Source organism: Clupea harengus, chromosome 5 (genome assembly GCF_900700415.2).
Source record: "Clupea harengus chromosome 5, Ch_v2.0.2, whole genome shotgun sequence".
In the NCBI taxonomy this organism is placed as follows: Eukaryota; Metazoa; Chordata; class Actinopteri; order Clupeiformes; family Clupeidae; genus Clupea; species Clupea harengus.
The window spans coordinates 29,869,541-29,885,017 of NC_045156.1; the positions used below are offsets into that span (position 1 = coordinate 29,869,541).

Sequence of the window (15,477 nt, forward strand, 5' to 3'; positions counted from 1 at the left end):
TACCCCTCAGGGTGCCTGTGCAGCTTCATATTAACGAGTTTATGTTCACGAGTTCATATTCACACATATTAACATGAGTTAATCACACACAGGCAACTGCAAACTGTTAAGATGGTTCCCTAAGCTAGAGATAGCTAGGATACTTAATAGCCAGGTAAACTGCTCCATAGCATCCCGTTAAATAGTCTTGTAGGAATACACAACACCCCTTACTTTAAAACGGCGTATTCCAGCACTGAAAACCATGCTTTTCAAAAACGCTGCCCTAGGCGGATACATTTGAAAACTGGAGTTGTAGCCTGGACAGGGGAAACTGAAGTTTTCAGACGTTTGGTTGCCATGGCACTGGGGGTAGCTTGCGCTCGAGAGGCTATAACGTCAAAATAAACATGGAAGGTGAAATTAATATGCTGCTCTGTCTCTACAATTTACTTACCGGTAGTTTAGTTAGTGTACTTCGAGTACAAGTACTTTTCCTGAATAGATACCCGTTACTCCTACGCAGAAGGTGTGCACTGTACTCGGTGTGCTTGAAAATGAAGTGAAAATACGGTTTAAACCATACAATGAGCGGTGATTCTGGGTAACAGCTAGCTGGTGGGACTATTTGTATATGCCTATATTAAATTATATATAAAAAATAAACATAAAAAAAAAAAAAACATTTTTGATGTTCGTATTTTTCAAATTTCTCGCAAGCACATAGTTTTCATTTAGCAGCTGATATGTCATGCTAAAACACCTCTTGTTTCGTTACTAATACACAATTAGGCGCACTTTACGCATCTCCTCCCATCTCTTTGCGACGAACACCCACTTTCCCTTATACCCTCCCAGCAGCGGTAATCTGCGCTTTTACTCAGGTGCGCCTCCTTTGGAAATACGGTTTTATGTCTTTACCCGCTATTTTACGCCTGAAATGGGCACAATCCTGTTAGTAAATGAGGCCCAGAGGTTTTTAACTGTGGAATAGCCCATTGAAATCATTCTTGTCATTATCCAGAAACAAAAAACTAGTTTTGCAAAAGATTAGTTTGTATTTTATAGTTTCAAGGTGTTGTCTCATCCAACTTTCATGCAGTCATATAGACATAGCAGCTAAATGAAACATAAACAGGCAGTTCAGGATTTTACAGCCCTGATGCCATGTCATTTCCTTGAAAGTAGTACATTTGTTGGTGTTTTAAAGACAAGGAAAATACTGAATTTCACCCTTTCATTCCAGAATGAGAGAGGATGCCAGTGCAATGCTGGTTATGTAGGAGATGGCCTCCAGTGCCTGGAGAAGGCGGTACCACCTACTGACCGATGTCTGGAAGACAATGGAGGATGTCATCCTAAAGCTTCCTGCAAGGACCTGCATTTCCACAGTAAGACTGTAGTCATGGCTTTGGCAAACTGTTTCAGATAGGAGATCAGATACCCATTCGAGAGGTTCAGGATTTCTGTTTGTGCACTGAAATGGAGCACTCGAACTAAAATGAGCTTTCAGTGTGGAAAATATTATTCTGTATAAGCAAAGGAAAAAGAGACTATTAAACTGTCCTATTCCTCATGATGAGTCGAAGCATATATGACCGTAACCGCTGTTACATTCACAATGTAATGTACAAATGACTCCCAGTATATAATGTATAAATTATGTTTTTTAACACTGGTCAAAATATTATTTTAATAACCAGTTTCTGTCCAATGTACAAAAACGCACAGCATGGTGTCAGAATGGTTCGAGATATGGGGGAGTTCAGCTTTGCTGAAAAAAAACATGAGCTGCCCTGAAAGCCTCATTTCAGAAATTTTGGGAGAGCTCTAAAATGTCATCCATTTTGTGCCACTGTTTTCATCTGTACAGGTTTCTATTTCCTTTTAGGGTTCCTGAAGTAAACTATAACAGTGAAGCGCTATGTTTGATGGTTGGGGTTGTTCTTTACCTTCTAATTCAGATGGTTTTACTGGGCATTTGTGTGATGTATTGTGTAGAGTAGCTTGAGTACTCCTGCTGGAGAGTAACTTAGGTCTTGTCTGTTCAGCAGAGTAATGAATATTGAAACCATTGCCACTGTGTATTGGCATCTTTTGTTGTTGTTTGGGGGAGAGTGACATTGCAGTGGGATTGTTGGATTGGGATATTCTCAAGTGGGGACTGCAAAATCTATCACATCATTCCTAGAAGGATTCAAAATGTTGTGAAGGCAAATGATGGGGCTTCACACGAGTTAAAAGGTTCATTTTTGGTGGTAGTAGTTCAGTTTTTTTCCACCCCAGATATACATCCTGAAAATATATATAGAGAATTTAGTCATTTTCCTGTTAATTTAAGTGCTCAGTGATCTGAATAACCTTTGTGTTGGTTATAGCAAAAACAGCCGGAGTGTTTCACTTGAGATCTCCAGACGGAAAGTACAAGATGAACTTCACATCTGCGGAGGCATCGTGCCAGGCTGAGGGCGCCATGCTTGCCACCTTCAGTCAGCTGGCTGATGCCCAGCAGGTGAACCTGGCAAAATCATTGTAACACAGAGTCTAGGTGGAAAAGTGTAAAAACCAGGGCACATGGTGATCTCAGGTCATCTAGAAACACCAAAACAATTCAGTCAGCAAGGCTTGGTAAAGCAAGTCATTGACAATACTTTACCTTGAAAGACTTTGCAAAGATTAGTTGTCTGAATATTTGGGGAAAACAAAAATAATTTTTCATGCCTCTCCAGATATAAATATAAATATCATGTGCCGTCTCCTCTCTTTGGGGCTCTCCTGAAAACACCCTGTAATGCTACCTCAAGTATGACTGTACACCTCAGAGTGATTACACAAGATATCTTGAAAAGTCTTACTTTCATAACATGTCTGGAAAATGATATCATCATTGTATGTCCAGAAACATTAACATCTACAAGAAAATCTACTTTAACTACATATGATTGAATAAACAAATCATTTTTGTTTCAGGAAGCAATGTAGTTATCTTTCACAATAACACACACACTATTCTCTAGTACGGCAATTTTAATTTTGTATCTAATCTTCTAATTATCTTTGTCCCCAGCTTGGTATGCATTTGTGTGTTGCAGGCTGGATAGATGGGAGGAAAGTGGGCTATCCAATAAGATTTCCATCTGCCAAATGTGGTGACAACCGTGTGGGCATCATTCTATACAAAGATCCAGTAGACACAAGCAGTACATACGATGCCTATTGTTACAGAATGCAAGGTACGTATAACACGATTGTTGATAAAGGTGTAGTTGATATTTAGCCAACATCAATGGCATTCAGAATGTGAGAAGCAAAGATAAAGTGATACATTAAGCATATAAAGATAAAGTGATACATTAAGCATATAAAGATAAAGTGATACATTAAGCATATAAAGATAAAGTGATACATTAAGCATATAAGGTGAAGTGATACATTGAGGCTAATGAACAATATTTTCAAAATAATATTTCATTTTTCTTGCTTCTAGATGTTGAATGTGTCTGTAAACGAGATTATGTTGGAGACGGATCGTTTTGCAATGGAGATCTGGCCAGTGTTCTAGCCATGAATGCCAAATTCTCCACTTTTTACTCCGTAAGTATATTACCATACAATACCTGCAATGAAAAATGAACACATGCTTCAACCCCCCTGAAAGTCATCACCATTTTTCTGGTTTATAAAAGACACTTCTACACATTTTCAACACTTATATTTCTATAGGCACTTTGTTTACTAATATAAAAACAATAAATAGAATAACTGAAATAAGAATTCATACATTAGTATGCATTCAAACTTGGTACAGAATCCCTTTGTAACAGCCTTAAGGCTTTTGAATCGAGCAAATACAACATTTTCACATTATTCAACAGTGTTTCTCTTTCAGGCTTTCCATTCCCATCCTTCCTTGTACAATTGATACCAATCATCTAGGATAGTGGGATGGTACTTCTGGACTGCAGTACCCCAGATTCTCAATAGGATTTTGATCAGGGCTTTAACTGAGCCACTCTCGAAACATTCACTGTATTGTTTTTGAGCCACTCCAGTCTGTTTTTAGCCTTGGGCCATATGCTGGCCCCACTCTAGAGGATAATTAGGCAGATTTTGGGTCCTATTCGCCCCTCCCGACAATCGTGGGGTGTTCCCGACTTGAAGCTGGTCTGAACTGATCGTTCACCCAAATTATCCTGTAGTTGTTGTAGTATGAAAGTATGAACAGCATGGAATATTGAGCAGAAACCGGCAATAGCCAATGAGATTAAGCACAATAATTTGATTCAATGGAGGATTCCATATTAAAATTAAAGTTCAAAAAGGCGATGTTCTTTTTTACTCACACCTATCTGCCTAGAAAGGTATAATCAGGACGATGCTTTGAATACAGTAAATAGCCTAGGAGCTCACACTAGCATACACAGCAAACTAAGCTCAAATACATGAGGTCTACTGGAAGAAGAGAGAAAGCACAGAGAGGGAAGAGGCTGTTGGAGGGAAGAAGGAGAGAGTGGAAGAGCAAGAGAGGAAGAGGAAGAGAGAGCAAGAGCACAAGAGAGGAAGAGAGGAAGAGGAAGAGAGGAAGAGCACAGCACAAGAACAGGAGAAAGAAGCACGGCTGAGACATGCTGCTAGACAGAGAGGCAAAGAAAAAGAAGTGCAGATGCTTGTGAGACATTGAGGACATTGAACTCCTGTATAATATAAATACACACCGACACTGCAGTTATTTTCTAATTGTAAATAAAAAAAAATCACCTGTCTCTCTCTGAGTATATTACACAGAATGTCCTATTTCTTTAAGCATATAACACAGGCCTTCGTCACATGGTTATATGATGTTAAGGTTTTTTTTCTTTTTTCACCACACATGTTTGCATTCCTGATGATAAAGCAAACAACCCAACCAAATTTCACGTCACATCCTCGATTTCTTTTCAAGTGTGGAATAGGATAAACTAGTGGGTTTATCATCACACGATATTTATGTAACGCACCCTGAAAGGGGCGTTCAGGCTCGGACGCAAAGATCAGAGTACGTGCAAGAGAAACCACAACACTGTTCTTAATGGGAAAATAGATTTATTTAAAGCTACTCAAGGGAATTGACAATAGATATAAAACATTAAAATACGCTTATCTAAAAGTAGTGCCAGCACTCAAAGTTCAAGGGTCTGTCTGGGGTGTCCAGGTAGGTCCGTATTGTTTCAGCGCTGTGCGCGTCAGTCCCGTTCCCTCGGGACACGGCCAGGCAAGCAGCTCTTCTAGTTCTCTGGTTATGGTTATCAGTCACCCACGGCACAGCTTGGTCAGGGTCAATGGCCTGCAGTCACCACGCAACCCTCTCATCTGGACCAACCTTAATACACAGACACCCAGCGTTAGACAGTACTCAACAATTACATCAAACACAGAGACAAGTATAGAGAGCCCACACCAAAGAATATCGCGATCACGAGCACCAACCTTAATGCACGGACACCCAGCGTTAGACAGTACTGCCGTCAGCTTATGGACACGGGTATAAATAGGAACAATGTGATGGGAACAACCTAGAGAGGGGACTGGCATAGTACTACGCACCGGTGATTAATTAGTGATTATGCTACACACGTGCGGTAGAAAAGGTTTGTGTTCATTTAGAGTGTGCCAATCACCACTACAATCCTGTGAAACACTACGCCACTCAGAACACACCGTGAATCACTGCAAGCCACCCTCAGGCTCAAAACACCATGTTACATTAACATTCAGCATCTCTATCTTCAGCACCTCTGTTTTCTAATGAAGCGTCTAACACACCTCTATGCTGCCTCTTTCAGAATGCTGACTTTGACATTCCTGTACTCGTACTTGTTTTTCCAGCCTTGCTCGCTGCACAAGTCCTTGTCAGATGTGCTTATCTGTCGTAAACATTGAATATTTATGCAATCACTTATTTTACATTACAGAATTTATTTAATTTACATTACTTTGTAGAGATCTTTCAGATTCACTTTGACATTAAAGAGGGTTTTTTTGGTCCAAAAAGCCAACTTATATTGACCATGATTGATTTATAAAAGCAACGAAAGGGAAAAACATCCAAGGGGGTGAATACTTTTTATAGGCACTGTAGATATTAAGACTACATGCGTGACAAAAGATCCCTATATAGCCGATTATATGTTTTGCTCAAGTTTTCTTTGGCAATACTCTTCCTTGTGGTCATGTCCATAAAGCCCCTAAGGGTTTTTAGGGCCCCTTTGTACTTCTAGGACCCTGGGTCTGTGCCCGATAGGCCCATGAGTCTGTGCCCGATAGGCCCATGAGTCTGTGCCCGATAGGCCCATGAGTCTGTGCCCGATAGGACCCTGAGTCTGAGCCCGATAGGCCCATGAGTCTGTGCCCGATAGGACCCTGAGTCTGAGCCCGATAGGCCCATGAGTCTGTGCCCGATAGGCCCATGCTGTAATCCAGCCCAGAGAATGAGCAAGAATAAAGGGAAATGAGAAGATACTTTCTGCTCCAAGAAAAGTGTGTTATCTTGATAACATCTCGGGCAAAAATAGACAAAGTTTGTTTTATGTGTTATTCTGAGTGAAAATGTAAGGAACTATAGTTTTTGGATAATGGCGGATACGTGAAGGTGTACCTGTGAGTTTTATTCTGTGGTTTTGCAACTTGTCTAGTGAATGAGGCATGAGTGTGACTTTATAAGAGATATATTCTTGTGTTCATTTTGTGAAATTTACAACACGAGCTTCTTTGAATAAGTGTATTTGGCAGTTTTGCATGAAATATGCATGTATGTTGCATGTATGCATGTATGTAGTACTATTAGTTGAAGACAAGAATATAAAACAATACTAAATGTAGAGTACCGGCACAAGCGGCACAGAGAATGGGTCTGAACGCCCACGGGGGGTACCCGGGTTCAAATCCCACTCGCTGGTCATTTCCCGATCCCACTCCCGATCTCTCTCCAGCTCATTTTCTTTCTCTCTTCGCTGTCCTGTCCGATTAAAGGCAAACAAAAAATCAAAACAGTAGAGTATCAACATTTATACACTGTCATAATAATGCATTTAATATAGCCCCAAGCAGTGATTATCGGAACCTTTACTTCACAGCCATGTACTGGCTGCGGAAATTTGATTGGATGAGATGTGAGCAAATGTAGCCAAGTACAAGTATAAGTATACTACATTTTGAAATTTTAGCTCCAGCGGTTTTTGATATTTTGAAATGGCCCTCGAATTTGGGCTTTTGAAGTGAAAGTGTAACATAAACATTCTGTTTTTTGAATAGGCCATATTGAGGTACGCAAGCACTGCCGTGGAAGGACAGAATCTGATGAACTTCCTGTCTGCAAGCTCATCCTTTGCCACACTGTTTGTGCCTCATGATGAAGGATTCTCTGTCAATGAGGTACTTGTATTTCCCTAATAACCGTATCTCAAAAAGGGGATGTGTGTGTGTGTGTGTGCGTGTGTGTATGGAATCTTTATTGGTAGGATCTATGTTGTGCTACTGCTGTTTATTAAATGTTCCATCTCTTGTGTAATTCACAGACTCTGTCTTGGAGAGATATGGAGTATCACGTCTCCATTAACCACAGCATCCACTTCTTTAACAATTTGACGCAGAACTTGGTCATCCCTTCACGACTGGGATGCGATCTCACTATAGTGATACCAGGAGCTAATGCAACACTGTCTGATGTGAGTTCATCAGACTTGGGGTGCATAAATGGCAATATAGCCCATTTAGATAAATGATGGGATCTCACACATGGGAGTCAAAGCAGGAATATGATCATGTGGTAGTTTTGTTCATTTGGCCGATTCCCTGTGGAAGCGTCCTTGAGCAAGACACTGAACCCCTAATTGCTCCTGATGTGCAGTGTGCCATCAGTGTAAATGTACAATGTGTATACATCCTTGTAAGTCGCTTTGGATAAAAGCGTCTGCTAAATGACTAAATGTAAATGATTAGCTGTAGAAATCAAACTTTTGGTGTGGTAGCGAAGTAGATCACTGTATGTGCAGGAAGTACAGAGCAGGGTTCCATCATGAACCAAGGTCAGGAGGTAACCATGGCAACGATCCATACGGAAGTTTCCGATTACAGTTGGGTTAGGTTACAGTTGCAAATGCTCTAAGACTGGAATGTGGTATGCACTGTAGCAGAGAGGCTCAGAAATGAACAATATTATACTTTTATTTACCATGGTTCACAAGAAAGTATAGTCAATATATTGATAACACGGGTAACTTTTTATTTCATAGAATTATTTTATTCACCAAATTCCATCAAAGAAACCTTTTGTCAGTTTAGCGGTCTAGTCTTCAGACACAGGTATTTGGAGATAATACAGGCTGTTTCTGTGCTCTAACATTGGTGAAAACCAGATGGAAATATTTCAAACGTTGCCTGTGCCGATGAAATATTTCATATAATTGTCAAGCACCTCAGTCAGCATTGTATCTGTTTCAGAATTTTAGGAATAAAAGACAGGTAATAATTCAAGGGTAGACTTTTTGAGTTGGTATTGACACTAGCTGCTGATCAATGATGCTGGAAAAAAAACCTAGAATTCTATTGATTAGACAAAATTGAAAAATATTGGTATATCTTTTATTTATTTTTATTTTTATTAATGACACATCCAGCAGTGTCTTTCATCTCTTGTCTGTGCCCTATTCATGCCAAAAGACGGGCGTATGCAACATACATGCAGGCCCTAATTATTATTATGCTAGTTCATCCTTTGTCCTTCCTTTACTTGAGAAGATGCAGCTGCTGGCCTTAAAATGATCATAAGCCTCAATAGAGACTTCAGAATATAGGGCACTGCTTTGTAGACATGATAAGGTACCTTCTTAGGGCACAGGAGCAGGTGCAGCCCTTGCTTAATGCACAACTCTTGCAACCCTGTCTACCTGGGCTGGCTGTCATTCACCTTTGACAAGTATCATCAGTCCAACTGGATGAATGTCTGTAGATAACACAAGTTCCTTATACTTTCCATTGGCACCATGCACCCCTTGATGATACTCCTCGCCCTCGCGTCTTTCAACTCTCAAACGTCCTGTTTTCTGCTAAAAGAGACTTGACAAACTTAAATGCAAGTGTGCAAAAAAAGCCCCTAAAGGACCCTCTGGTCTAATGAAACCAATATTGAACTGTTTGGTCTCAATTCTAAGCGTCATGTCTTGAGGAAACCAGGCACCGCTCATCACCTGCCCAATACTAAGTATGGTGGTGGCAGAATCACGCTGTGAGGGGTTCACCTCCCAACAGGACAATGACCCTGAACACGCAGCTAAGACAATGCAGGAGTGGCTTAAGGACAACTCTTAGCGACAAAACATTTCCATATTTATTACCAGTGTATGTGTACCGTTTGCATATCTGTGCCACTTCGGCAATCTTTATTTAGTCATATTGACCATCTTGTATAAAATGTAGTCTCTGGGCTGAGATTCACCATTGTTGAGGTTGGGACTGAAGACACTCTTCCAAGAGGATCATCTCTAATGCTTTTATTGAGACCCAGATACAGACATGTACAACTATAGGCTGGTATCTTTTCCATCAGAACCTGCTATTGAACCTCATTTTATCTTTGGATTTTGTGTTTCCTTGTCCAGCTCTTTTGTTATTTTCCGTTTAGTAACCAATCACTGGGAAAGAACAGATGAAATAATGACATAAATCAGAAGCAATCTTTAAGAATTAAGGAAACTTGCATCTGCAGTAATCAAATGTGATTATGGAGTGATTATTTTAAAGATTCCTTCATTTGATATCCTGATTTCTAGCAAAAACGATTCTGAAAAGCAGTTATGTTTGTGAGTGAGCACATATCAGTACCTTACAAGGATTGTGTGTTTCTATTATTCAGAATGCCGAACCTAAACTTGTCAACAAGAGAAGGATTTTAGTGTGGGACATTCCAGCCATGAATGGCGTTATCCACATTATTGAAGGACCACTAAAAGCACCTCCCCAAATTGTAAGTGATTACCAAGATTTCCAAAATACTATTTGCACTGTTGGCCAACAAATTGGTCAAGTTCCAGAATAAAGATGAAATATTAGATGGAAACAGTGATAAAGTCTGTGTCCAGGCATTTTAAAGATCTTGGAAGCATGGCCTTTCTGCTATTTCTTTCATAAGTAAACTTGCTAAAACTTTTTAAGAAGGAAAGAACCCTCTCTTCAAGTCAAAACATTTTCTCCAAGTTTTTGATTGTTCATCTCATCATGTTGTGCAGGTGAAACCGTCTCCTTCCACTACTCAGTCTGGAGGGGCCTACGGTGTCCCCATCCTGGTTACACTCTTTGTCCTTCTTGCTGCGTCTGGTATGGCATACTATGTGTTCAGGCGCAAGAAGGATGCTTTCCGCTTCCAGTTTTTCAAGGTAAATGATCACCATCACTGTTTTCTTCTCTGCTTTTTATCTTCAAAATCGTTTATTGAGATGTGGACTGTGACGAAATAATGTGATTGTAATATTCATTCTCAAGTGATCCGTAAAAACTCATTTTCTGTTCACAAACTGCAGTTTGCCCACACAAAAGGAGTGGTGTTTCACATCATCAGTGTTTTTTCATGTTTCATGTTCAATCACAGAATGAAGACGAAGGTGGTCCTTCATCAGAGAGCACAAACCCTGGTCTGGTTTCCATTCCCAACCCCTGCTACAGTGGCTATACAGCCTTTGCAGAACCATTTGGAGTAAGTTCCTACATCAGCTGTAGCGGCCTTTGTTCCATAAAGAGTTTGTTAATTCGAGATTTTTCATTTGTTTTAGTTCTGTGTTTTTCCCCACAATACCCAACCAAGGAATATGTATATCGGTCAACACTTTCAGTCATTTATACTCTGTTAGACGAGGCATACACTGTGCTTGCACAAACCTGCTGGTTGTATTTCTTGCCATTTGCACCATAGTTATGCCAAGACTCAAAATACAACAGATAGGGGCGACAGTGGTACAGGAGGTAAAGAAGTCGTTTAGTAAGCAGAAGGTTGCTAGTTCGATTCCCTGTCGAAGCGTCCTTGAGCAAGACACTGAACCCCTAATTGCTCCTGATGTGCAGTGTGCCATCAGTGTAAATGTAAAATGTGTATACATTGTAAGTCGCACATATGTAAGTCGCTTTGGATAAAAGCGTCTGCTAAATGACTAAATGGAAATGTACAACAAGATACTGTATGTGGCGCCATGTATGCAAGCCCTAGTTGTGCTCATTTTATTACTGTCCGGAATTTTGTGTTTTATCTGCCTATTGTTGTATGATTGTTTTACATATATAAAACAAACAAAAACAAAATTCAAATACAAATAATACATAAATCAGATTTCTTTTTACCAAGCATCATTTGTAGATATGACTTTTGTCTTTGAAACATTCTCTACTTTGGCAAGGACATTGACACACTGTATTGCATTTTCAGGATTCAACCACCAAGGGGCCTGCTGACCCACAGAACCTCCTTGAATGATTCAAATGCAGCCACACCATTTCTGCAAACACAAAAGAAGACTTCGGAATCATAAACGTATGTGTTACAAAATGCTTAGAGAGTGAGAAACTTTGGATGGAACCTTAATAAAACTTAAATATTCATACTGCAACCATAGTATCATGTGTCTATGTTATTACATTACCCTGCACAGAGACCAATATAAAGATCCACCGTATGCAAGTGTACTCCCACAGTGAAAAGGCATACATGGACACAGGTGACAACATATTGACAGTTCGTTGCAGTAATAACAATGTATACAGTTTAGTACACAATCCAAAGGAAGGTCAAAGTTTTGAAGTCAATCAATTACACAAGATGGTCCATTAAGACGAAACACACAGCTACACTGAAATCGCTGTCTTTGTTTCCCCCTCCTCCAATGCTTACAGTGTAAGCCAATCATATCTGCCAGCACACCTAAAGAGAAGATTTACATTTACATTTACATTTAGTCATTTAGCAGACGCTTTTGTCCAAAGCGACGTACAATGGAGAGAACAGTCAAGCTAAGAGCAATAAAGAACATGGTGTAACAATAAATACTACTTTACATAAGAATTAGAAAAACGACCTAGTTGGGGGAAGACAGGATAAAAACAACAGGGGTCCCTAGTGTGCACGTACAGTACCAGTCAAAAGTTTGGACACACCTTCTAATTTTTTGAGAAGTTTTTTCTTTACTTTTATTATTTTCTACATGGTAGATAACACTTTTTTGTTTAGTACATCATGTTTAGTACATCATTCCATATGTGTTCTTTTGTTTAAAGTTTAAATTTCTTCAGTATTAATTTACAATGTAGAAAATAATAAAAGTAAAGAAAACACTTCTCAAAAAAATGTAAGGTGTGTCCAAACTTTTGACTGGTACTGTACATAATAATACAGAAATACAATGAGCCAATATTCTAAACCCTATGACTGCTGTGAAACAGTTCAATCCAAAACTGTGTTTACAACAAAGCTGCAAATCTTAACTGTTTGTATTCTACAGCTGCTGCTTTCAACCAATATATTGCCCACCATCACCTTCAGCTGCATTAAAATAGTGTAAGAAGTTTTAAAATGGCAGATTGGCGATTCTGATATAAGTTCAGATAAATGCCAGAAGTAGGAGCTTTACATTTCATCTTGGTGTATGCTGATGTATAAAGTATGTACTGTATGTGATCATGATAAGATTATGGTGCCAGGTTAAGATAGACCTTGACAAAGTCCAGACCACAGGGCATCCAGGGTAAGGGTAACCCCTTCGGGAGTACGGACCCGGGTCAGAGTAAGGGTAGGAATTGGATACGAACCTAGGTTAGGGGATGGGAATGGGAGAGCCCCCCAGGATTACAAGCCGGATTAGGGTTAGGGAACCCTGGTCACTTTAGGCACCCAAGAAGAATGAGCAGTAATGTGGGTGTTTGCATCAGTATCAACAACATCACATGATTGATATGGAGTGACAAGAAGTGGGTTCCCAGTATGGTGTATGGGAAGTATTTTGCACTGTTGCCAGATCTTGATGCATTAATCATCTTAATCATAAAAGTTTTTAGTCTAGACTTCAAGGTGGAAAGGGTGTCTGCTTCTTGGAGGGAGATTATTCCACAGGAAGGGGGCTTAATAGCAAAAGCCTATTGTAATTTGAGTGTTACTTGAGCAGCTCGAGCATTGTGTTGATGTAATGGGAATAGCACTTCATTGGGTTGCTACCTCTTTATCTAGTGAGACCTTTGTGGTCTATATACTGATAACATCTTTATCTAGTGAGACCTTTGTGGTCTATACTGATAGCATATTTTCAAATGTTGCCCCCCTCTTGGGAGGAGTTCCACAAGGTTCGATACTAGGTCCCCTTCTGTTCTCACTTTATTTATTGCCTCCAAGCCAGATATTAAGAAAACATGGGATCTCAGCTTTGCTATGCTGATGATACTCAGATTTATTTACCTCTTAGGTCTGGTCATGATAATAAACAGCCCTTTTTGACAGCTTTGAAGATATCTAATTCTGGATGGGAAATAGCTTCCTCACACTTAATGAAAACGAGACAGTGGTTATTATCTCTGGTTCCCCAACCACGAGTGCCGACATTACCAGTGTACTTTGTCCACCAACACCTCTTGTAAAGAACCTTGTTTGTTTGTTTTTACTCTAAAATTGGATGCTGTTTGGTGCTGTTGATTTTTAATTTACATTCATCTAATTGTGGCTTTTGATACTGTGGATCACTATTTCAGTTTAGAGGTTGAGAGTGGGTGGGTAGAACAGGATCTGCATTGGTTCAGATCTTACTTACTTCTGTCTAGCAAGTAGACATTTTGCTGTGCCATTTGGTAGTGATGGCGAAAATGAAGCTTCATGAACCTTTGAAGCTTTTCAGCCCGACGTGTTGAAAAAAGGTTCACTACTCGAAGCGTCGTTCGCTCTCTAGTGACACCTGCTGTTCAATAAAAATACGTTGTAAGAAAGATTTTCTCAGGAGAGTGAATTTGTAAAATGTGTTGTGGTGCGCAAGGCCTGCTAAAATAACATGCACACAAACGTATGGTGAAGAAAACGTACCTCCATTAATTCAAATTTCATTGTAGGCGAAAACAACGACAATAAAGGCTTTCTTTTGCTATTCTTTGTTCTAATAATAGTCTGACCAGCGGGATTCTTAGTTGTATGGTGGCGCTCCGGTTAGCGACGTCACCTCAAGCTACGGACTACACAGTTTCGTTTCCTAACCAAAGCGAATCCGATGTTTTGGATAAAAACGCCTGCTAATTATCTTTACTCTATTCTGTAGCCTATGCTGTTGGAACAGAGTTAAAGTGCTTTTGGAATACAGGTCAGTACTTTTGTAAAACCAAGGGTAGTGAGAGTGCTTTTGGCCAACTGGTCAGTGAAAGTGCAGGGCACTGAAAAGGGGGCGAAAGTGCTTTGTGCAACTGGATCAAGGGGCTTTCTCTTCCTAACTGGCTCCATAACTCTATCTCAAATAATCTATACTACTAACAACACCAAACAATCTAAATCTCCAACTGCCGCTAAATCTCCAACTATCGCTAAATCTCCAACCACTGACAACAACAACCACGAATACGAGATGGGAATTTGGACATCATATAGTCGAAGCGTCCCGCAAAAAGTGAACGAACGAACCACTTGGTGAAGCACTTGATTCAAATGAGGCTTCAGACGTCACAAGTGACGTCATTTCGGCAAAATGATACAAGCCTCGATACGCGCTCCGTCAGGAAGTGCTTCAGTTTCGCGACACAAGCTCCGAAGCCTCGGGTTCATTTGTAACATCACTACCATTTGGCAATCATATATCTTTGGTTTACTGCTCTCTACTGTGGACTCAAACGTTTTACTTTGTAGAAGATTTTAGATGTTATAAATGTTCAGCTTGACATGTATTTGTCAGTATGAGTCAGTTAAGTTGTATGCTATTCATGCATGTAGATGACATTCATAGCTGGATGTCCTCCGACTTTCTCCAGCTCAACACTTAAAAAAGGTACTTAAGTAACTTAATAATAGCCTGTAGCCTATTAGGTGGTGAGGTCATAACCTTGCTACATACTGTATATAGTCCCCATCAGAATTATTGGTGAAGATGCTAAATCTTACCTTTAAGTTAAAAATAAATTTGTAAAACTAAATCAAATTAATTCATTACTGGCACCACAAGAATTTGAATTATGGAAATGTGAATGAAGTATGATCTGGTACATATTTAACTCATTTTTAAGTTGGCCTCAGTGCAGTCATTAATGATTTCCTGTTTAAATGGGGTATAAAATGAGGTGACACAGGGCCCAAATCCCTAATTCATAAATTATCACGGGAAAGATTAAAGAGCATTCAACTGCAATAACGCAAAGTGTGTAGACAAATTAGGGAATGGCTGCTTGACTTACAGTGCCCATATTAACAGTTAGGGCAATCATTAAGAAGTTTTAAGAAATTCAAAAGTATCATGAACCAGC

General features: G+C 39.7%; 1 protein-coding gene across 1 annotated transcript in view; it reads left to right on the forward strand.

The window, feature by feature from the left end:
- Nucleotides 1–11,609, forward strand: part of stab1 (stabilin 1) — an 81,749-nt gene extending 70,140 nt beyond the window's left edge. The window contains exons 60-69 of the mRNA XM_031568492.2: nt 1,226–1,370; nt 2,358–2,491; nt 3,047–3,212; nt 3,467–3,573; nt 7,270–7,389; nt 7,533–7,682; nt 9,869–9,979; nt 10,242–10,388; nt 10,601–10,705; nt 11,429–11,609. Of these exons, the coding sequence (XP_031424352.1) occupies nt 1,226–1,370; nt 2,358–2,491; nt 3,047–3,212; nt 3,467–3,573; nt 7,270–7,389; nt 7,533–7,682; nt 9,869–9,979; nt 10,242–10,388; nt 10,601–10,705; nt 11,429–11,476 (1,233 nt within the window). The 3' untranslated portion in view covers nt 11,477–11,609. The remainder of the gene's footprint in view (nt 1–1,225; nt 1,371–2,357; nt 2,492–3,046; nt 3,213–3,466; nt 3,574–7,269; nt 7,390–7,532; nt 7,683–9,868; nt 9,980–10,241; nt 10,389–10,600; nt 10,706–11,428) is intronic.
- Nucleotides 11,610–15,477: the final 3,868 nt, after the last annotated feature.